Source organism: Rhamphochromis sp. 'chilingali' (genome assembly GCF_963969265.1).
Source record: "Rhamphochromis sp. 'chilingali' genome assembly, chromosome: 10".
NCBI classification, from domain to species: domain Eukaryota; kingdom Metazoa; phylum Chordata; class Actinopteri; order Cichliformes; family Cichlidae; genus Rhamphochromis; species Rhamphochromis sp. 'chilingali'.
Genome location: NC_137937.1, coordinates 4,465,271 through 4,489,079, shown reverse-complemented (window position 1 = coordinate 4,489,079; position 23,809 = coordinate 4,465,271). Strand labels below are relative to the sequence as shown.

At 42.8% G+C, this 23,809-nt stretch overlaps 1 protein-coding gene across 1 annotated transcript in view; it reads right to left on the bottom strand.

Annotated features, from left to right (window-relative positions):
- The window catches only part of LOC308403908 (glutathione hydrolase 5 proenzyme-like), a gene marked incomplete at its 5' end in the record, with an annotated part of 48,516 nt that overhangs the window by 8,195 nt on the left and 16,512 nt on the right, over positions 1-23,809 (bottom strand). Inside the window, 2 exons of the mRNA XM_080893703.1 lie at positions 6,816-6,923; positions 6,998-7,125. Coding sequence (XP_080749829.1) covers positions 6,816-6,923; positions 6,998-7,125 — 236 coding nt within the window. The remainder of the gene's footprint in view (positions 1-6,815; positions 6,924-6,997; positions 7,126-23,809) is intronic.

Below are 23,809 nucleotides of genomic sequence, written 5' to 3'. Positions count from 1 at the left end.
GCACTGCCCTGCACTTCCTGTATATACACCTGGTGGATTATGTAAATAAATTCTTGTCTATAGTTGATCCTGGAGTCCTGCGCTTGAGTCCCCCACGTTGAACTGTAACAGAAACACTGTACTTTTTAAGTGTGTGTGCATTTGTAACTAATTATGTTGGAGATAACATTTTGCATTTTAGTTTTAGTTTATTTCACTATATTTGCATATTTACACTATTTCTGGCTTATAGAAGCATTTAGCATATCTTATGCTTACTTTTCTTACTGTTTATGCACCCTGTGTGCAGGGGTGTAGCACAGAACTCTGGGCCCCATTAATAAAAGGTGTCTGTAGCCCCTTTCTTTTCTTGACCCATCTTTCTCACACACTCCCATTTCTTATTGCTGTATAAAGACGCTTCTTAACAGAGACTATGCTCATTCTATATATGGATCTACAGCTTCCCTTCAAAGTCAACACACTACAGACAATCAGGAAGTAATGCAGGAAGGTCATTTGTACTCTGCTGACAGCAACAAAAGGGACAGGGACATGTGCATCCACAGTAACCTGTGTCTCTGGCCCCACTTCAGCATTTCACAAGATTTCCAGCTTCAGTAGAAATTAGCCAAAGCAGAAACAATGACTGATTAAGATGGACTTGTGGACTTATGTTGCTCTTTGTTGTTTGCTGTCTCCTCTGTTTGTTTTTGTTTGTTTGTTTGTTTGTTTGTTTTTTTTGTTTTTTTTCTCCATACAGGTGACCCAGGAGTTTTTTTTTTTTTCTCTCTCTTCCCCCCCCTTCTCACCGTCTCTTCTCCCCTTTGGTTTTCTTTCTTTCTCTCCCCCTCTCTCTCTCATTCATTCCCCCTGTCCTATTTATTAAAAAAAAAAAAAAAAAAAAAAAAAATGACAAAGGATGAACTGAAGCTCTGCCATAACGTAATGTCGAAAAAAAAAAAAAAAAAAAAAAAAAAAAGATGGACTTGTGAGGAAAGTTAAGATTCGTCCTGGGGTAGAATTTATATTTTCTGGAAACCAGAAAATGGGAAAGATGGGACAGCATCCTGGCAAGCTGTCTATTGTTGAACAGCCCATTCAGAAACTGATCTTTCTCATAGAAAACGTTTAATGTGATGATTATATATTTTACTGTATGAAGACTTTATGTATTCTCTGCAAATATCGATAGTATCAATACCATCACAGGTATCAGTATCGAATCGATCCTAACGCAGTTGGATTGGATTTGAATTCTTTTCTATGTTCAAAGTCCAGTATGTGTCCCACTGTCCATCCATTCGTACTTTCTCCATCACAATTCAGGGTTGCGAGGGACAGCTGGGAGCCTATCCCAGCTGTCTTAGGGTCAGAAGCGGGGTACACCCTGGACAGGTCGAATTTGGCAAATGTGCAATAAATCAGCTCAAAAATCATGACACATTGCTCTCCCCTACATAAGTTCCCTTTATAGGTTAAAAGTATTGGTATCAGCAATACTGATCTTAATTTACTTAGTATAGGAGAGATACCAAAATTTGTAGTATTACGCAGACTAAATTCTATTTCGAGTATGTAAAAAGCTGTGTGGTTAAGCCCCCAAAAGTTGATTCTGTTCATCTGGACGTAACGTTTTCAGTTTTGTCACTCATCCAAGTGACTTCTTCAGTCTCAGCTGACTGCAGGTTTTCCCAATCTTATACCCTTTGGCCCCCTCCTCGATTCAGAGATGGTCTTTCCGTGTGGTTAGGGGTTATTTTAAGTTTAAAAATCATTAATATTATATTTCTCTTTGTTGTTAAAACACACACATAATTTGGTGGAAAAGTAATATAGTAGGACACTTTAGCCTAACCTATTGAGGCTGTGCCACAGTCAAATTTCATTGTGCTCTGGGCTGCAATTGCTTATTAATCCTTTTTTGTCTTTTAGCAAATGTATTTAATAACGGTATTTTAATTTTGGAACCAATTTGCCTCAGTAGTGCATCTTCAAACCTATGTAATTCTTTTGTTTAGTCTGAAAACACTCTCTTTATGTTTCCTAGGGGTGAAATTCCCCTAGGTGGCACTGTTGCATTTTAGTCATAACACCCCCTGACCACCTCTCCACAACAGTAAGCATGTATTTAGTTTTTCGTGGTTCAGTGTGCCATCCACAAATTGAAACTCTATCATGCAAAAAAGAAAACCACACATGAACATGATCCAGAAGTGCTGCTGTCTTCTCTGGGCCAAAGCTCACTTAAAAAGGACTGAGGCAAAGTGGAAAACTGCTCCGACATCAGACAAACACATTTTTTTAGTTTTTAAAAAAATGTGGATCCCGCATCCTCTGGGCTAAACAGGAAAGGGCTTTAACATTGTTAAGTGCAGCTTATTATTGTAGTGGGTTGGATTTGGTGGATGTTGGTTCATACATCGGCGTAACTTTGTGCTGAACATTGGGAGCGTCAAGAGCTCTGTCTAAATAAATAAATAAATCTGGGTAAATTCCCAGATGGTTAAACATGCAACTATTTTGCTGGTAATACCTGAGAGGAGGAAAGAAAATCAACAGCGTATTTATGCAAGATAATTTGTAATTTTATTGGGGGGGGGGGGGGGGGGGGGGGGGGGGGGGGGTCTGATTATTGGGGGGGTCATAACCCCCTCAACCCCCCTGGAAATTACATACATGGTGTCTGTGAACGCAGCATGAACATTCACCCTTCCCTTAGCTGTTTATCAGAGGTTGGTTATAAGGAACAGCTGTGGTCCACTCTTGAGTTCTAGCAACTTCATTCCCGTTCAAGGTGATCACAGGCTGTTAAGTATTGCAGACTGGATTCAGTTCCCCTGGAAATTGCTTACTCTGTATAACTGCTAAAGGGTTGTAAGTAGGATTATCATGGGTTATCTACAGTTTGGCATGTAGTAGGGTGGACCCTGAATGACTGTTTCCCCTGTTTTGTTGCAGGCCTACTCACTGCTGCTGTCTTGTTGTAGCCTTGTTGTTGTTTTACTGTAATTTATAAACTGGCATTCACTTTTTCTTTGTTTTGTGGTATTTTACTCTTGATTGTTTGTTATATTTTAAACATGTTTTTAAAAGGAGTTGTATCTTGTTTTTTCTTGTTGTCTCGTATTTGTTCTTGTTTCGTTTATATCTTATTTACTGAGTTGTTTGATATTTTATGTTTTGATTTATAGGTTTTGTTGGTTTTTTGTTTTGTTTTTTTGCTTTAGTGGAGGCTCGGCAGCTTGTTGTGGGGGCTAGGCGTGTGTGGTGGAATCCCACCTGATGCATGTGCGTGTACATACACACTAGGAAATACAGGGAGTGCAGAATTATTAGGCAAATGAGTATTTTGTCCACATCATCCTCTCCATGCATGTTGTCTTACTCCAAGCTGTATAGGCTCGAAAGCCTACTACCAATTAAGCATATTAGGTGATGTGCATCTCTGTAATGAGAAGGGGTGTGGTCTAATGACATCAACACCCTATATCAGGTGTGCATAATTATTAGGCAACGTCCTTTCCTTTGGCAAAATGGGTCAAAAGAAGGACTTGACAGGCTCAGAAAAGTCAAAAATAGTGAGATATCTTGCAGAGGGATGCAGCAGTCTCAAAATTGCAAAGCTTCTGAAGCGTGATCATCGAACAATCAAGCGTTTCATTCAAAATAGTCAACAGGGTCGCAAGAAGCGTGTGGAAAAACCAAGGCGCAAAATAACTGCCCATGAACTGAGAAAAGTCAAGCGTGCAGCTGCCAAGATGCCACTTGCCACCAGTTTGGCCATATTTCAGAGCTGCAACATCACTGGAGTGCCCAAAAGCACAAGGTGTGCAATACTCAGAGACATGGCCAAGGTAAGAAAGGCTGAAAGACGACCACCACTGAACAAGACACACAAGCTGAAATGTCAAGACTGGGCCAAGAAATATCTCAAGACTGGTTTTTCTAAGGTTTTATGGACTGATGAAATGAGAGTGAGTCTTGATGGGCCAGATGGATGGGCCCGTGGCTGGATTGGTAAAGGGCAGAGAGCTCCAGTCCGACTCAGACGCCAGCAAGGTGGAGGTGGAGTACTGGTTTGGGCTGGTATCATCAAAGATGAGCTTGTGGGGCCTTTTCGGGTTGAGGATGGAGTCAAGCTCAACTCCCAGTCCTACTGCCAGTTTCTGGAAGACACCTTCTTCAAGCAGTGGTACAGGAAGAAGTCTGCATCCTTCAAGAAAAACATGATTTCCATGCAGGACAATGCTCCATCACACGCGTCCAAGTACTCCACAGCGTGGCTGGCAAGAAAGGGTATAAAAGAAGAAAAACTAATGACATGGCCTCCTTGTTCACCTGATCTGAACCCCATTGAGAACCTGTGGTCCATCATCAAATGTGAGATTTACAAGGAGGGAAAACAGTACACCTCTCTGAACAGTGTCTGGGAGGCTGTGGTTGCTGCTGCACGCAATGTTGATGGTGAACAGATCAAAACACTGACAGAATCCATGGATGGCAGGCTTTTGAGTGTCCTTGCAAAGAAAGGTGGCTATATTGGTCGCTGATTTGTTTTTGTTTTGTTTTTGAATGTCAGAAATGTCTATTTGTGAATGTGGAGATGTTATATTGGTGTCACTGGTAAAAATAAATAATTGAAATGGGTATATATTTGTTTTTTGTTAAGTTGCCTAATAATTATGCACAGTAATAGTCACCTGCACACACAGATATCCCCCTAAAATAGCTAAAACTAAAAACAAACTAAAAACTACTTCCACAAACATTCAGCTTTGATATTAATGAGTTTTTTGGGTTCATTGAGAACATGGTTGTTGTTCAATAATAAAATTATTCCTCAAAAATACAACTTGCCTAATAATTCTGCACTCCCTGTAGGTATGAAGCTAGGAATGCAGTGAGACTACACTGGTGAGTAACTGGTGGCATCCTTGGGCACTCCTCCCTGTAGGTTGCCTCCCCAATGGCCGGTCTCCACCATTTTGTTTAATTATTTTACTGACCTACTATTTCAACAAGGGTAGCATTGTTGCAGCGAACCTTGTCCTTTTAATTAATGTTTGTTAATAAAGTGTTTTGATTAACGGTTTTTGTGTTGTCAGCCCTGCTACTTAAGAGATTCTCCGGTTTTGCAGATTTTAGTAGTTTTGTCTAATAAACCTTTTTTTTTTTACTTGCCTTGCCTCTGCTTGTTAATAACGAGCCTGTGGGCTTCTGTAATACTGTAATCTCTCCTGGGGTGTTACTCCCTCCCCAGGTGGCGTTGTCAACACCATTTTGTTACCTTTACTGGTTATCTGACTTCACACCACCACATTATCAATACTCAATTCAAAACCTTTGAAGTTATGGGATTACATTATTACCTATGGAATTGGCTGCTTGCACATCTGGCAATGCAACATCAGCGCTGAAAGGTGTACACAGGTCTTAGAGCAACTTATGCTTCCATCAAGTTGACATCAGCAAGACCAAGCTAAATGGCATACTGCATCTATTACAATAGCATGGCTTCACAGTAGAAGTACCTGGGTTTTAAAATGGCCTGCCTGCAGTTCAAAGAAAAAACACTGGGTGCATGAAACGGAAGATATGCCAAAAAGGACCCAGGACTGTGGAGCAGCTAGAATCCTTTGGCAAACAAAAATGTTTGTATGTGTGGTTTTGTTTTGTTTGTTTTTTTGACCTAGTATTTAAATATATTTTTGTTCCTGAGTAAATTATTTTCGTGTTCTTTTGAGTTTGATGATGTTTCCTTTGTGTCCAGTCTGTCTCTGTCTCATCTGAGAGTCCTGTCTTTAGTATCTTAGTGTTTTGTTCTTTTGTCCAATTGTTTTGTCTTAGTTTAAGTGTGTGTGTGTGTGTGTGTGTGTGTGTGTGTGTGTGTGTGTGTGTGTGTGTGTGTGTGTGTGTGTGTGTGTGAGTGAAGCTCGCTTCCATACAATAATGATACTGAGGTGAGTTGTTTAGGACGTCCAGAGCTTTCATAAATTCTCATACAAAATTACAACATAATTGAACTTTTTATCAGAAGGAAAATGTGATTTTTAGGAAACTCAAGCCTGCTTTAATGTTAGCTTATAACCAGTTGTTGTTGTTGTTTAGCTGGTTCGCTGTTGACTGCCTGGAGTTGGAAGTGCTGATTGTCCAGTCTGCTTACAGTAATTAAATAATAATATTTATGTACTCCTTAGTGTGTTAGAGTCCTGACTTCAGTTCAGGAGATGAGGTTAGAGGTGAGGAGGAGGGTGACATTTTAACAAGATACCTGTCATACTGTCTCTTTCCTTCACTTCTTTGGCGACAAGAACCCTCTCAGATGATAAAAAGTAGGTATGATCCTTCATATCTTGAGTTTGTCTTGCAGACTAAGGTGCAGAATTTTAAAAATACCTCTACAGATAACTGACTACACCTTTAAAACTTTTGTGTTACATCTTGTGCATGATTTGGAGAAAGACCTGTTAAGACCTGTTTGGAGAAAGATCTAACTACTCCAATCTCTCTGGCTTTTTCTGAAACTAATTAGCATGTGTTTCATTGTGTTTATGTTAGATTACTCTGACAGATGTCATATAGGACACCGACTCATTGTCTTTAATAACTGCCGACAGCCAAACCCTCCGGTGGTTTCCTTTATCTCTTTATCTGTTTTTCCTTTTTTTTTTTTAGTATCCCAGTTTTGCTTTCTTAAGGAATGAGGAATGACTCACAGTGTGCATTAGCAGTGACCTGTACCGAATAAATGAGCTGTGGCATAAAGGTGAGTCCAAGAGCAGATTAGACTATTATATTATAAATATTAGCATTATGCCAGATAAACAGCCCACCGTGCGGCCACTCCACGGTCCACTCTGTGGTATTAGGACACAACTTAAGCAGGTCAGAGGTCACGTTTTTGGGGACAGTCTCTCTGGAGGTGATGATTTTCACTTTACCTTTGAAAAGGTGACATATTATTACGTTAATCACCAGCAGGGCTGAGCTAAGAGGTTCGAGGGTGTCTTGTTACCAGAGCTGTCCATCACTGTGAATATGACCCCGCCTCCGATCCCCGAACTCTGTGGGTTGATGATGGAGGTGCACAGCAGCGCAGCAATGGCAGCATCTACTGCAGAGCCGCCTTTCTGAAGAATGTCCCTGAAACAGTTCATTGTTATCACTTTAGTGTTATTGTTATCATTAGTGTTAGGGGTGCACAATTAATTTAATTTTAATCTTTATTAAATTTGTGATGTCCCACAATAAATTGCCATGACTGAATAACATGATGATGTGTTGTCTTTGTTGTTGCTGCATGTGCTAGGGATGCACACTTCATTGAATTTTAATCTCAATCACGTCCCGCGATAAAAGTGACCTGACTGTTTGCAGACAAACAGCAGGATCTTGAAATCTATAAACCACTTTTTTGGGTTTCTGTGGGGAGTCTAGCATCAGGACTGTGGGGTAATTTCCAATAGTCCAAGTTCAAAAAAGAGTCTATGGCTGATGTGTGTTCCTGGTTTCCAAAAGAAATGCTTCCAGTTGAATTATGATTTGAACATTGTTTATTTATTACAAACTGAAGAAGTAACAATGAACTCCCTCCTAAATAAGCATGAAAAGTTCCAAAGAATGAGCATTTATCCAGAAATACCTTTGCACATGGTCAGAAAACTGTGAGACTCCGAACCTCTCTGTCCATGCTCCTCCTCTTTCCAATTACACATGCTGCTATTGCACTTACATACTTCAAGTGGTAGACACCTTTTAGATTCTAATCCCAAACAGTGACATGTCATTACCTTACAAATGTTCAAATTTATTAATCCTGACTAGATGACTTATGTAGCAAATCTATGATTTATAAAACAAACATGAACTCCATCGTAAATTAAAATATAAAGCAGATGCTTGGCAGCTACATTACCGGCCCCTAATTGTTCTAACAATGTATTGCCTGAGAACAGTTGCCACATTTTTTTTTAACTTTACAAACATAATATGAATCTCATTGCTCATTGTTGGCTCATTGTTGGGGCTTAGTCTTTACCACTTGCCCTTTCAGATTCCACAAGCAACAAATCTTGGTGATGGGTCTGTCCAAAACATTAGTCTTGGCGGGGACTCGGCGGACGAGACCCTTCTTGTCTGGAACTGTTTTGGAGATGTTTCCCATAATCCATGAGTTTCGTGTCTAATGATGATGCCAGCTCTGTGTGCACTGCATGAATTGCTAAACAAGTGACTATAATGCCATATCTTTTTAAGATGGTTCTTCCACATCTTACTTCGAATGGGCCAAAGTAGTCTACACCAACCCGGGTAAAAGGGTGGATCATCTGGCAACACTCGCTTTTGTGGAAGATCAACCATCAGTTGTTTTCCAACTTTCCCATGTAAGCGACGACATGTCAAACACTTTGCAATGATCTTTTTAATGGCTGTGTTGGTGCTTGGATCCAAAACTTCTGTCGCAATTCAGAGATCATGTGATTGCGCCCTCCATGCCCAGTTTCTTCATGTATCTGTTGGATGACTAAATCAGAAATGTGAAAGTCTCTAGACAAGATAATAGGCTACATAGCAATTTCTGGCATAGCTGCCCAAGTCAGCCTTCCACCAACTCTCAACAGATCCTCTTGTAGTACGGGGTTGGGTTTGTATAAGTGGCTAGTGCGCTTCATACTTTGTCCCATGTGTTGAGCTGAAACTTTTGCGAATTTCTCCTTTTGACAAAATCTGATTATATCAAGCTATGCTTGATCCAGGTCTTCCACTGAAATTTGTGTAGGCTTAAAGCTTGTCTTGAAACTGTCAATCTGACTTTGTATCAGCTGTCAATCATTGTCTAGGCTATTGTCCACACTGGCTATATAAAGCTCTTTATGTTTTTGACAGAGACTCCAAAGTAAGGCTTTAAGTTTCAGAAGCCACACCACTGATCTTTTCAACTTTATCCATGAGGAGAGGTAGTTTATCAGTCTCTTGAATAGAGCAACATTTTCTTACACCTTTATCTTGTTTACTGTGACTCTCTTGATCTCAGGATCGACAGGAGTGATTTCTGAATAATTCAATGGCATGTTAGGCAAAAACTCTACCGGACTGCGAAGAAAATCTGGCCCAGACACCCACGTTGTGTTCTTCATAAATTCATCTACTCTTTGCTCTCTCGAGGCGCAGTCAGCTGGATTCTTGTCTGTGCTGATGTGTTTGCACTGTTCCACATCAGAGCTGCAACTCTGTTTGCCACAAATGTACGAAAACATGTGGTCTCATTCCGGAGATACTGGAGCACCACCGTACTGTCTGTCCAAAAACTGATTCTGCAAGGCTCAGTTGTAGCTCTCTTCTCAGGACACTAACCATCCTAATGACTACTGTAGCCACAGTCAATTCCAGACAGGATATGGTAGGAGGTCTGAGAGGCGCCCCTCTGGACTTGACCATCATAAATGCACATTGTGTCTCATTGCTTGTGTTACGCACGAGTAGGTAGCTGACTATAAATACATTTTATTTATAGGCGCCTTGTCAAATATCACACCAAGATTTTTTGCATAGGGTTTGATGCTGGACAGATTGTGAAGCTGACCACAAAGCTCTCTGACGGAACTAAGCACTTTGAGTGCTCAGTTTCAGTAGAAAAGAAATTTAAACAATTAATTAATTAAACAACAATTTAAAAGTGAAAGGAGTGCTCTGTGGATTTAATCCCTATGTGTTAAAGTTTGTATCCAAAGAAGCAGGAAAGACAGTCGCATTGTGTTAGCAAATAAATAAAACGGTGGAAGTAAAATGGTTACATAGTGTTTCAAACAAATAAACTGAGAAAAATATTGAAAGCTGTAGCAAAAAGAGGTAAAATAAGTCTGAAGATTACTAGGTTTAAGTTACCTGAATTTAACTTAGAAAAAGCTGAGTAATTAAAAAAAGAAATGAAAGAATCAGAAAAATAGTGGGAGTATTCCCCCCAAGAGGGACAAAAGGACCCCCTGATGATCCTCTAATCGCCTGAGCCAAGGTGTGAAACTGGGTGTGGGTCACAATCAGCCAGGGTTTCGGGTGAGCTCATTGTGAAACCTGGCCCCACCCTATCATGCGAATTCCTGAGGTCAGATGGCCCAGGATGTGAGTGGGCGTTAAGGCGTCTGGGGAGGGAACTCAAAACTGGATTATAGATGGCAGACAGTTGGTGTCGTAAACCACCGCCTCTGTTCAAAGATGGTCGCTCACAGTGGACATAGATGCTTCTTTCACTCCTCTTTCAAACCATGTTGTCCTCTCTGTCCAAAATGTGAACATCGGCATCCTCGAAAGAGTGTCCTTTATCCTTAAGATGCAGATGGACTGCTGAGTCTTGTCCTGTGGAGGTGGCTCTTCTGTGTTGTGCCATGCGCTTGTGAAGTGGCTGTTTGGTCTCTCCAATGTAGAGGTCTGGGCATTCCTCGCTGCACTGTACAGCATACACCACATTGTTAAGTCTGTGTTTTGGAGTTTTGTCTTTTGGGTGAACCAGTTTTTGTCTGAGCGTGTTGCTGGGTCTGAAATGCACCGAGATGTCATGCTTGGAGAAAACTCTCCTGAGTTTTTCTGATACACCGGCTACATAGGGGATGACAATGTTGTTGCGTCTGTCCTTATCCTCCCTCGCTGGTGTCTGATCTTCTTTTCTGTGCCTCTTTGATGACTTTAAGAACGCCCATTTAGGATAGCCGCACGTTTTGAGTGCTTCCTTTACATGCGTGTGTTCCTTCTTTTTTCCTTCAGGCTTAGAAGGAACATGTTCTGCCCGGTGGTGTAGGGTCCTAATTACTCCAAGTTTGTGTTCCAGAGGGTGATGGGAGTCAAAGAGGAGGTATTGGTCCGTGTGTGTGGGCTTCCGGTAAACTTCGATGTTGAGGTTGCCATTCTCTTCAATGTGCACAGCGCAGTCCAGGAAAGGCAAACAGTTATCCTTTGTGTCTTCCCTGTGAATTCCCATCACTAGTAAGAAACATAATTTTAAATAGTTCTAAATAGCATTACTATTATTATGACCTTCAGACCAATATATTGACCTTGAAGAAGAGGTCAAAGGTCAAATGTGGCATGATATTTTTAATTTTTATATTGTACTTTTTATATGTTGACGATCAGAGAAGGTTAGTAATGTGTCAAGTGATGAGTAAAGTAAGGGAGTACTATTGCAAAAAAGTAATTGGATTACTGTTACTTTCCCATAAGCACGCTGTGTTACTGTGTTACTAAACCGTGATTTTGTTTGTGAGAGTGTCTCATGACAATGACGTAAGTGCGTGCGACGTTCGTAGAAACAGACGTGTGTATGTTGGGGGTGTCCAAATTCATAGGCTGCATCCTCCTGAGGCCACATTTATAGGCTGATTACGTTACAGTGACGTGACTAAGGCTGTCCAAATTTGTAGACTCCTCCAAATGCAGCCGAAAAATGCATCCTCCCTTTCTCCAGATTTAAAGGATGGGTCGGGTGTATCCTTCATGGCCAACCATATCCCAGATTTCATAGCATGGCCAAGCCAATTCCAGTGTCCAACAATGGCGGCAGCTACTTTTACAGTTTTAATACTACTCTTATTACTTTTTCTGGGTCATAAAATAAACGTTGAAGACATTTTCAGGCGAGAATGTAGCTGTGTAAACTTCAAATATCTGCTTGGTTTATCAAGACATCACATATTTGCAAAAGTGCTCCAACGTTTTCGGAGATGTCTGTTACCCACCAGCTCGATAGCTAGCCGGGTTAAGAAAAGCGAACTCCTGGCACATCGTTTTCAACCCCCCCCCCCCCCCCCCCCCCCCCCCCCGTGCGAACTGATTAAACAGAAGTGTGAGATGATCGAGAATTTACGCCAGTGTCCTGTTATATTTTACATAGCAAGGAGCAGATGGCTGAGTTTATTAGACTCCATCAAGACAGCTGGTGACGCAAAACAGAATGCTAGACTGTCCAATTTCACAGCCGCTCACTTCTGGTTTATCCGTTCTTTGGATATGGCAGACCATTTCAGCCAAATATTGTGAATTTTCTAACACGGCTGGTTAAGAAATGGTGTAAAAAATGGTGTCTAATAATTCAGAATGCTATAAAAAACTACTTTGACCCCAAAAACTGCCGTATTTTATGCCAGAGAGTGGCGCCTTGAACGCTCCCGCTGAACGCAATTGCTTGCCCTATTCAGAGGGCCTGGCCCATGTAGGCCGCGAAGGCAGGATCCTCAGGAGGATGCAGCCTATGTTTAAAGCGTGAAAGTACTGACCTTACTTTGAGTTTGATTCCATAAAAAGTAACAAAAACATTAGCGTCCGCTGTACACTGCGTGGGAAGAAAACTTCTTTTTACAGCAATAAAAACAACTAAACTTCTGAGCAAGTACCTAGCACGCTGCCACGGGATTGTGAAATTTACAGAGAAACCCCCGGGTCCTCCCATTGACATGACCGCTGTTTAAATTCCCTGCTGACTTGGCCTCAATATGTCTAGAGGCAAGAATCAAGTGCACCCAAGAGGAATAAGCGCATCAGTGGTCATGTGCGCAGCATGCAGAGGGAGAGATGAAAGGAGCAGCGGCAGAGCATCGCAGTAGTAACACTGTTGTATGATTACATGTGTGTTAATGAACCTGTAAGTGTTATTACCTTTGACAAGTTAAAGGTAATAACACTTGGTTATACTTGTTGGTGCATGTTAAATTTATTGATGCCACGTTGGTAGGATTATTTAATTATTTAATTATTTTTTACTAAGTTAATAGCAGTGGCCACAATCTCCCGCTAAGATTACATCCAACAGTTAAAGAATTTTTCTGTTTTTTATTGTTTAGTTTAACTGTTGTTAGCTTGCCATGTTCTTGCCTTACTACTAGCAACATGTAAGACGTGCTATTTAGCCAACTTATGGTCTACAGTGACCCCTTGTGGACATTGTAAAATATTGTTGTGTCTGAGCAGATGATGTGTTGTGATTGTTTCTTAGTTATCTTTGATGCTACTAATTACAGAATTGCCTCTTTCTGTTTCCAGACAACCATGCTTATGGTCACATATACTGTGTCCTCTACAACAATAAGTTCATATATGAAGGCATGCCGGCTCGGACGTCGCCCGGATCAACAAGGTCCGCGTCAGGTTTTGAGGAACCAGGGCACCCTGACGAAAAGTGGGCTACTGGAACAAGAAGGCATTGATGGGCAAGAGACGAAAACAGGGCATTGTTGGAATGCTACTACGCAAGTAACCCCGGCGGAAGGGGCTACACGAATAGGATGAGGGACCTATGGATTCTTCGATACCCAACAATATCCACAATGACGGCGAAACAACTAGTAGCTCAGTGTTCCAACATTCAAAAGAAGGGACTGCTCTCACAGCTAGAGATTGACGAGGTACAACATAAATGCTACGGCAAGGAGGAGTCAGGATGCCAGGTTAGGGGGGAGATGTCATCACCCCCACTCGAGATTGGGTACATAGCCCCAAGTGCGATAGGAGAAGGATCGTTGAGTGCGAGAGGAACTGACCTGAAAAATAGGATCATGGCCAAGCTTGAAACCTGGATCCTCCGTAGCCGGTTACCAAGATTACGTGAAGTACCCTCAGAAGGTCTGCTAGATGATGTTAATGCAGCACTACGGACAATACCTACAACCACGATTACCGACACTAACAAGCTGATCTACAATACGGCAGCAGTGATCAGTGAGATGCTTGGCTACAAGTTGAACAGCCACAAGGGGCAGTACCCTCCATGGAGAAGGAGGCTAGAGGGCAAGATCAAAGTAGCACGGAGGGAGGTTAGCCAACTAACGGAGTTGCAGAAAGGTGCGACAAAGAAGGTGCATAAGAAATAGAGCAAGCTGTCCATACCTGAGGCCTTGGAAACTGCCAAGCAAAGACTCACAGCCTTGGCCAGCCGCTTGAGGAGGTACACCAGAGAGATAGAAGGCAGGAGAATAAACCAGCTGTTCTCCACAGAACCAGCAAAGGTGTACTCTCAGTGGCAAGGGAACAATAATAAGAGAACAGCACCACCAAGGCTGGAGACGGAGCAATACTGGAAGAGCATATGGGAGAAGGACGCAACCCATAACGGCAATGCTCAGTGGCTAGTGGATCTGAGGGCAGTCCATAGCGACCTCCCTGAACAGGGTCCAGTAACCATCACAGTGGCAGATATCCAAGAAAGGGTCTCCAGTATGAAGAGTTGGACAGCACCAGGGCCCGACATGGTTCATGCCTACTGGCTAAAGAAGCTGACTGCACTCCACGAGCGTCTGGCTGCACAAATGAACCAGCTGCTAGTTAACGAGAGACACCCGGAATGGCTAACCGAAGGCCGGACGGTCCTGATCCCCAAGGACCCCAAGAAGGGACCGGTCCCCTCCAACTACCGACCAATAACCTGCCTCAGTACTACATGGAAGCTCCTGTCAGGCATCATATCGACTAAGATGAACAGGCACATGGGTCAATACATGAGCGGGACACAGAAAGGAATTGGCAAGAATACCAGAGGAGCAAAACATCAGCTACTGGTAGACAGAACAGTCAGCCGAGACTGCAAGACCAGACTGACCAACCTGTGCACTGCCTGGATTGATTACAAGAAGGCCTATGACTCAATACCCCACAGCTGGATACTGGAATGCCTAGAATTGTACAAGATCAATGGGACCCTAAGAGCCTTCATCAGGAACTCAATGGGGATGTGGCGTACAACACTAGAGGCCAACTCCAAGCCCATAGCACAAGTCACCATCAAGTGCGGGATCTACCAAGGAGATGCTCTGTCCCCACTGCTGTTCTGCATAGGCCTGAACCCCCTCAGTGAGATCATTAACAAGACTGGCTACGGATACCGACTACGGAACGGAGCAGTTGTCAGCCACCTCCTGTACATGGATGACATCAAGCTGTATGCCAAGAGTGAACGAGACATCGATTCACTGATCCACACTACCAGGCTATACAGCAATGACACTGGAATGTCGTTCGGATTGGAGAAGTGTAGTCGGATGGTAACAAAGAGAGGGAAGGTAGTCAGAACTGAGGGGATTGAACTACCAGAAGGCAACATTGCAGACATAGAGGACAGTTACAAGTACCTGGGGATCCCGCAGGCGAATGGGAACCATGAAGAGGCCGCTAGAAAAGCTGCAACCACCAAGTACCTGCAGAGGGTCAGGCAAGTCCTGAGGAGTCAGCTGACCGGTAAGAACAAGATCCAGGGAGTCCGGTAATGGCGGCTGGCTGAAAGGACGTGCCCACTTCTGCTCTGCTATCTTTCTGTAAAATCCTGAATAATACTCGTTTGTTAGACATTGAACGACACCTAGGACAGCTGTGATGCCTCTCTCGCAAAGGAAACCCGGGAAAAACATTAGTAGACCGACTCAATCGAAATTATCTAACTTCACTTCTAAGTTGAACTCTGAGGCTAGCTGTGAAGCTAGCGTTAGCCGTGAAGATAGCGAGACTGGTATCAACGCTAGCCAGGCGATGGAGGAGGGAAATGATGAGCCGACTGAGAGGGAAGAGACGGCCGAAGGCTCAGACGTAATACTGGCGGCTATTGCAAGCTTGAAATCCGACTTTTCCTCCAAACTTGATGGTATTTTGTCAGCAATAGAGACCGTGAGGAAGGATGTTAATGAGTGTGCCAAGCGGGTCAGCGAGGCGGAGGCCCGGATATCTGCAGCAGAAGATAGCATTACCACCTTGGAAGCAAAGGTACGGACTCTTGAAAATAACAACAAAAACCTCGAGGACAAAGTGCTGGATCTGGAGACCAGATCGCGACGATCTAACTTGAGACTTGTTAACCTGCCCGAGGACGCAGAAGGAGAAGACGCGTGCGCTTTCTTGGAAAACTGGCTACCAGAGGCTCTGAACTTGGCGCCGCTACGAACCGCTCTGACGCTGGAGAGAGCGCATCGGGTCGGCCAGAAGAATATGTCAAATACCGCTGCACCACGGACTATGATCATGAAGTTTCTAAACTACAAGGATAAAATGACCGTGATAAGAGCTGCCAGGGCAAAGGGACAGATTCTTTTCAAGAATCGCCCGGTGAGATTTTATGAGGACCTAGCGACCGGAGTGCACAAAAGACAGAAAGAGTTTGACGCCGTGAGACAAAAGCTTCGCTCCATGGGTATCCGGTACGGCATGATTCCTCCTGCGCGACTGATAGTGACACACAACGGACAGTCCCGCATCTTTAACCTGCCAGGTGAAGCGGAGAACTTTGTGAAGGCTCTGAGGTCGGAAAGTGAACCGGGGTGAGATGATGTAATCATGGTCATACTACAGTGTGCTGGCATGGAGGGATGATTACTGAGCTTTAAGTTTAGAAAGAAGTGAGAGGGAGAGAGAGAAAGACCAGTTTGTTATACTTATTTGTTTATTGGTCCAGAGGCTCACAGCCACTATTAGTACCCTGATTTTCTTATCGTATTCAATAACGAGTTTTTTGGTTGCATAGCGGGGTGGGGTAAGGGGAAAGTGTTCAGGCACAGTCGGTTGATCCTCACTTTTGGGTGGAACAACCTTTAGCTGTTAGACAGGTGCCAATATGTATAGGGGGAGGGAAATGGGTGCCCAAGTTCAAGTTAAAGGGGCATATTCAGTATTCATTGTTATGGATGTAGTTTTTGACATTCAGGTATTATTTATTTCTCTGTCCTTTAATATTTCAAATGTGTTGGGAAGCTCATTCAGTGTTATATGTTATGTCTGGTGGGATAAGAATTAAAATTTCTTCTTGGAACTGCAGAGGGCTACAAAAACTGGAGAAGGTAAAACAGGTAATGTCTAGACTGAACTCTATGCACTCTGATATCATGCTGCTGCAGGAAACGCACCTGTTGTCTAGTCAAGAGGCGAAGATTAGGAGGAGGTGGCAAGGCAGTATATATTCTGCGCCCTTCACTTCTCAGGCAAGAGGTGTTATGATCTTGATCCACAAATCTATACCATTTCAGGTGACAAAGGTTATTAAAGACAAGGCTGGGAGATATGTTATTTTACAGGGCACACTTATTACGGAAAAAATAATCCTGATAAATATCTATGCTCCAAACATTGACGACCCAAAGTTTTTTCATAATCTTTTTCTTACAGTATCATGTCTGTCTGGTAGCCTTATTATGGCAGGGGATTTTAATTGTACGTTGAACCCAGAGTTGGATAGGAGCTCAGGTATTGATCTCTCTCATCCTAAAAGTAGGCAAACTATTCAACATTTTATGAAAGAACTTGATCTGAGGGATATTTGGAGGGATATGAACCCTAAGGTCTTAAAATACTCCTGCTATTCACATACACATAAATCATACTCGCGTATTGATTACTTTTTAGTTTCTGCCAATTTGAGCTATAAAATAAAGGACTGTCACTATGATAATATTTTAATATCTGACCACTCGCCAAACTCGTTAATATATGAAGATCTGAGACTGAAGAGAGATCCCCCTAGGTGGAGATTTAAACAAAAGTGGCTCCTAGACTCAGAATTTATATCTTTCATAGATAACCAAATAAACATTTTTTTTGATACTAATAGGGATGAAACATCACCCTGCTCAAGATGGGAAGCTTTTAAGGCCTACATAAGGGGTCAGATTATTAGCTTCACAAGTTATAGAACAAAGCAAACTTATCAGAAAACAAAAAAGTTGGAGGCAGAGATTGAGATGCTTGAGGGAGAATATTTTCAAAGTTTTTGTCCAAGAGTCCATCAAAAGCTTCTGTTACTAAGAACACAGTATAATGAACTTTCTGCTTCTAAGGCAGCCTCACATCTTTTGCGTCTTAAACAGACATTCTATGATCAAGGGGAAAAGCCCGGGAAATTATTAGCCTGGCGCCTCCGTCAATTACCGAATGAGAAAAACATTGCCTCAGTTGAAAACAGTGATGGACAGGTTATTGTTGACCCTCTAGGAATTAATGAAACTTTTAAGGTTTTTTTTGAAAAATTATATAACTCAGACATAACACACATGGGACAAGAGCAAGATCTCTTCTTGGATACCCTTCAGTTGCCCAGCATTTCAGGACTAATGAGCGCAGATCTTGATACACCTATAACAAAGGAGGAGATATCTATAGCAATAGACCATTTGAAAACAGGTAAAGCCCCAGGCCCAGATGGGCTGCCGACAGAAATTTATAGGGAATTTAAAACTAAACTGCTGTCCCCTCTTTTTGACATGTTTTCGGATTCATTTGAAAAGGGAATCCTTCCGGTCTCATTAAGAGGAGCCCTGATAACTTTATTGCCCAAACCTGGTAAACCGTGCAATAAATGTGGTAACCTAAGACCAATAAGTCTTCTTAATGTGGATCTAAAGATACTTTGCAAAATTTTGGCTCGAAGACTGGAGAGATCTTTACCTGACCTAATTACCTGTGATCAGAATGGGTTTATTGCGGGCAGACAGGGATTTCATAATGTGAGGAGAGTGTTGGATATTCTTCATAGTCAGGAGGGAAAACCGGACACTGCTCTACTATCATTAGATGCCGAAAAGGCCTTTGATAGAGTTGAGTGGCCCTATTTATTTGAAATATTAAAAAGATTTGGCTGTGGGGATAATTTCTGTCGGTGGATTAGACTTTTATATAATGAGCCATATGCTGAAATACTGACAAATGGAATTATATCTAAACCGTTTGAAATTAAACGGGGCTGTAGGCAAGGGTGCCCTTTGTCCCCTTTATTGTTTATTTTAGCAATTGAACCGTTTGCCATTGCGGTGCGGTCCCATAAGAGTATAACTGGTCTATTGGTAAACCAACAGGAACACAGAATTGCTTTGTTTGCAGATGATGTTATTCTCTTCTTGGAAAAGCTGAAGGAGTCTATCCCAGCCTTGTTGGATCTACTACACATATTTGGACGGATATCAGGATATAAAGTGAACAAAGAAAAATCTTCACTAATGATACTTAACTCAGGAGAGAGAGAGGGTGCTGGAAATCCTTTCCAATTCAAAATGGTAGACTGTTTTACTTATCTGGGGATTAAGATAGTGCCATGTTTGAGAGATATTGTTGGAGTTAACTACACCCCCTATGGTAGACTCAATCCCTAGATAGATGGAAGCCCTTGCCCTTGTCACTTATAGCGAGAATTAATGTTCTCAAATTAAACATAATGCCCAAACTTTTGTACCTGTTCCAGAACATCCCATTGTCACCCCCTGCTAACTTATTTTCACACCTGAAGACAATTTTTGTACGTTTTTTGTGGAATGATAGACGACCAAGGCTCCGTTTATCACTCTTGTACTTACCGTATGACAGAGGAGGCCTCAAATGTCCCAATCCACTTTGGTACTATTGGGCAGCCCAATTGAGGACTATGATGTATTATTTTACAGATAAATCCCCCCCGCCTTGGACAAATATGGAAAACAGTTCAGTACCTCTTCCCCTTCCCCAGTACCTATACTCAGCGAAAGTCAAAATGTTGAGAAAAAAGACAAAAAATCCTATAGTCAGAAATATGATTATGATCTGGTATCAGGTTAAAAAATACCTGGGTGAACCCACCTCCTTCGCACGCTTTAGCCCAATATGGGGTAATCTATTTTTCCCTCCAGGCAGAGCAGACCCTGGTTTTAGGAAGTGGGCTGACAAAGGCTTAAAGACAATAGGGGATCTCGCGGGATCAGAGGGTGAGATTTTGATGTCATTTGAGGAGTTGATTTCCAAGTATGATATCCCATGCAAACATCGATTTAAATATCTACAAGTGAGAAACTTTATTAGATCATCTCAAAATCAGTGTTTGTCAATCCCTCCGTTTTCCACTTTGGAAACAGAAATGAAAAGAGATTGCTTTGGAAAGGGAATAATCTCCAAATTATATAATATGTTAGTAGAGGGTTCCCCTGAATCTTCTTTAGGAAAACTTAATGCCTGGAGGGAAGATTTACGGGAGGACTTATCCTCCGAAGACTGGGAGGAGGCATGTGCTGAAGCACAAACACAAACTACCAGTACTCGTCTCAAAGTATTGCAATATAATTGGCTAATGAGGACGTATGTGACTCCAGAAAAGCTTAATAAGTATAATGGTGATATCCCAGACTTGTGTTTCAGGTGCGGTGAGGAGAAAGGGACGTTTTTCCACTGTGTCTGGGAATGCAATAAAGTACAACGGTTTTGGAAAGAGATTAAACAAGCTCTGGATATTATATTGGGTACACAACTAGCTCTTGACCCTAAAATTTTTATTTTAGGGTTATATCCTGATGGACATCTTATGTCTAGAAAGGTAATTACCGCCCTGGACCTATGTCTACTGCTGGCAAAAAGAGTCATAGCACTCTCATGGAGGAAGACCAGTAAACCAAAATACATTAACTGGATTAAGGAATTGTCCACAACTTTACCTATGGAAAAAATTACTTACATTATCAAGGGGAAACTACCACTTTTTCAAAACATCTGGGGTCCCTTTATGCAATATATGGGAAATATGGATCTTGGCAGTATGGTGGATGGGGCAGATGGGGTGTAAATGTTGGTGGTCCTCTGCAGTTTCCTAAATTAATCTCTTTTATACTTGATCTTTAATGCTGTGTGACTTATACATTTGAGTTTGTAACTTTGAACCATGCACAATAGTGTAACCGAGTTGGTGTTGAGCAACCCTTGGAAATAGAGAAGCTTATTATTATTATTATTATTATTATTATTATTATTATTATTATTATTATTATTATTATATGTATTTTTTTTTTTTTTTTTTTGGGGGGGGGGGGGGGTTGTGTTTTCTTTTTCCTTTGTTTGACTAAGTTATTATTTACAGGTCATATAGTTTGTACTTCCACTTAACTGTTGCTCTCTAACATCTTATCAGTGTCTGATTTGCAAGGGAGGGCGAGTGACTGTTGTACAATAATTTAGCTGCCCTGGATGTCTCCTTTGCTGTGGAAGTACTCCAATTTCTGTATGTAATTTTGAAACGCAATAAAGATATTGTTGGAAAAAAAAAAAGAACAAGATCCAGGCCATCAACACGTACGCCCTGCCCGTGATCAGGTACCCTGCTGGGGTAATAGGCTGGCCAAAGGAGGAGATAGAAACCACTGACATAAAGACAAGAAAGCTCCTTACCATGCGTGGAGGGTTTCACCCCAAGTCCAGCACCCTGAGGCTGTACGCTAAGCGGAAGGAAGGGGGCCGGGGACTGGTGAGTGTCAGCACCACAGTCCAGGATGAGACAACGAACTTCCAAGAATACATTGGGAAGATGGCCCCAACTGACCGAGTGCTCAGTGAATACCTCAGGCAGCAGAAACCCAAGAAAGAGGAGGGAGACGAGGAACCATCATGGAAGGACAGGCCCCTGCAAGGTATGTACCACCGGCAGATAGAGGGGGTGGCTGATATCCAGAAATCCTACCAGTGGCTGGACAAAGCTGGACTGAAAGACAGCACAGAGGCACTAATCATGGCAGCACAAGAACAAGCTCTGAGTACAAGATCCATAGAGGCTGGGGTCTATCACACCAGGCAAGACCCCAGGTGCCGGCTGTGTAAAGATGCCCCAGAGACAATCCAGCACATAACAGCAGGGTGCAAGATGCTAGCAGGCAAGGCATACATGGAACGCCATAACCAAGTGGCCGGCATAGTGTACAGGAACATCTGTGCCGAGTATAACCTGGAAGTCCCGAGGTCAAAATGGGAGATGCCCCCAAGGGTGGTGGAGAATGACCAAGCTAAGATCCTGTGGGACTTCCAGATACAGACAGACAAAATGGTGGTGGCTAACCAACCGGACATAGTGGTGGTAGACAAACAGAAGAAGACGGCCGTAGTGATCGATGTAGCGGTTCCGAATGACAGCAATATCAGGAAGAAGGAACACGAGAAGCTGGAGAAATACCAAGGGCTCAGAGAAGAGCTCGAGAGGATGTGGAGGGTGAAGGTAACGGTGGTCCCCGTGGTAATCGGAGCACTAGGTGCGGTGACTCCCAAGCTAGGCGAGTGGCTCCAGCAGATCCCGGGAATAACATCGGAGATCTCTGTCAAGAAGAGCGCAGTCCTGGGAACAGCTAAGATACTGCGCAGGACCCTCAAGCTCCCAGGCCTCTGGTAGAGGACCCGAGCTTGAAGGATAAACCGCCCGCAGGGGCGTGCTGGGTGTTATATACACTCAACAAAAATATAAACGCAACACCTTTGTTACTGCTCCCATTCCCCATGGGATGGACGTAGAGACCTAAAATTCATCCCAGATACACAATATAACCATCCCTCCCAAACAGTGGTCACAAATCAGTCCAAATGTGTGGTAGTGGGCACATCTGCCATATTGAGATAATCCATCCCACCTCACAGGTGTGCCACATCAGGATGCTGATCTGACATCATGAGTAGTGCACAGGTGTACCTCAGACTGCCCACAACAAAAGGCCACCCTGGAATGTGCAGTTTTTTGCGCTATTGGGGGTCTGGGGACCCAGAACCGGTCAGTATCTGGTGTGACCACCATTTGCCTCATGCAGTGCAACACATCGTCGCATGGAGTCTATCAGATTGTCAATTGTGGCCTGTGGAATGTTGGTCCACTCCACTTCAATGGCTGTGCGAGGTTGTTGGATATTCGTGGGAACTGGTACACGCTGTCGTATACGCCGGTCAAGCACATCCCGAACATGCTCAATGGGTGACATGTCCGGTGAGTATGCTGGCCATGCAAGAACTGGGACATTCTCAGCTGCCATCTGCCCTGAACAATGTGAACCATGATTCATCCGTGAAGCGCACACCTCTCCAACGTGCCAGACGCCATCGAATGTGAGCATTTGCCCACACAAGTCTGTTACGGCGACGAGCTGGAGTCAGGTCAAGACCCTGATGAGGACGACGGGCATGCAGTTTGAGCGTCCCTGAGACGGTTTCTGACAGTTTGTGCAGAAATTGTTTGGTTGTGCAAACCAATTGTTCCAGCAGCTGTCTGGGTGGCTGGTCTCAGACGATCTTGGAGGTGAACCTGCTGGATGTGGAGGTCCTGGGCTGGTGTGGTTACACGAGGTCTGCGGTTGTGAGGCCGGTTGGATGTGCTGCCATATTCTCTGAAACGCCTGTGGAGACGGCTTATGGTTGAGAAATGAACATTCAATGCACGGGCGACAGATCTGGTTGACATTCCTGCTGTCAGCATGCCAATTGCACGCTCCCTCATTGCTTGTGGCATCTGTGGCATTTTGCTGTGAGACAAAACTGCACATTCCAGGGTGGCCTTTTGTTGTGGGCAGTCTGAGGTACACCTGTGCACTACTCATGATGTCAGATCAGCATCCTGATGTGGCACACCTGTGAGGTGGGATGGATTATCTCAATATAGCAGATGTGCCCACTACCACACATTTGGACTGATTTGTGACCACTGTTTGGGAGGGATGGTTATATTGTGTATCTGGAATGAATTTTGGGTCTCTACGTCCATCCCATGGGGAATGGGAGCAGTAACAAAGGTGTTGCGTTTATATTTTTGTTGAGTGTATGTATATATATATATATATATATATATATATATATATATATATATATATATATATATATATATATATATATATATATATATATATATACATACACACACAGGGAGTGCAGAATTATTAGGCAAATGAGTATTTTGTCCACATCCTCCTCTCCATGCATGTTGTCTTACTCCAAGCTGTATAGGCTCGAAAGCCTACTACCAATTAAGCATATTAGGTGATGTGCATCTCTGTAATGAGAAGGGGTGTGGTCTAATGACATCAACACCCTATATCAGGTGTGCATAATTATTAGG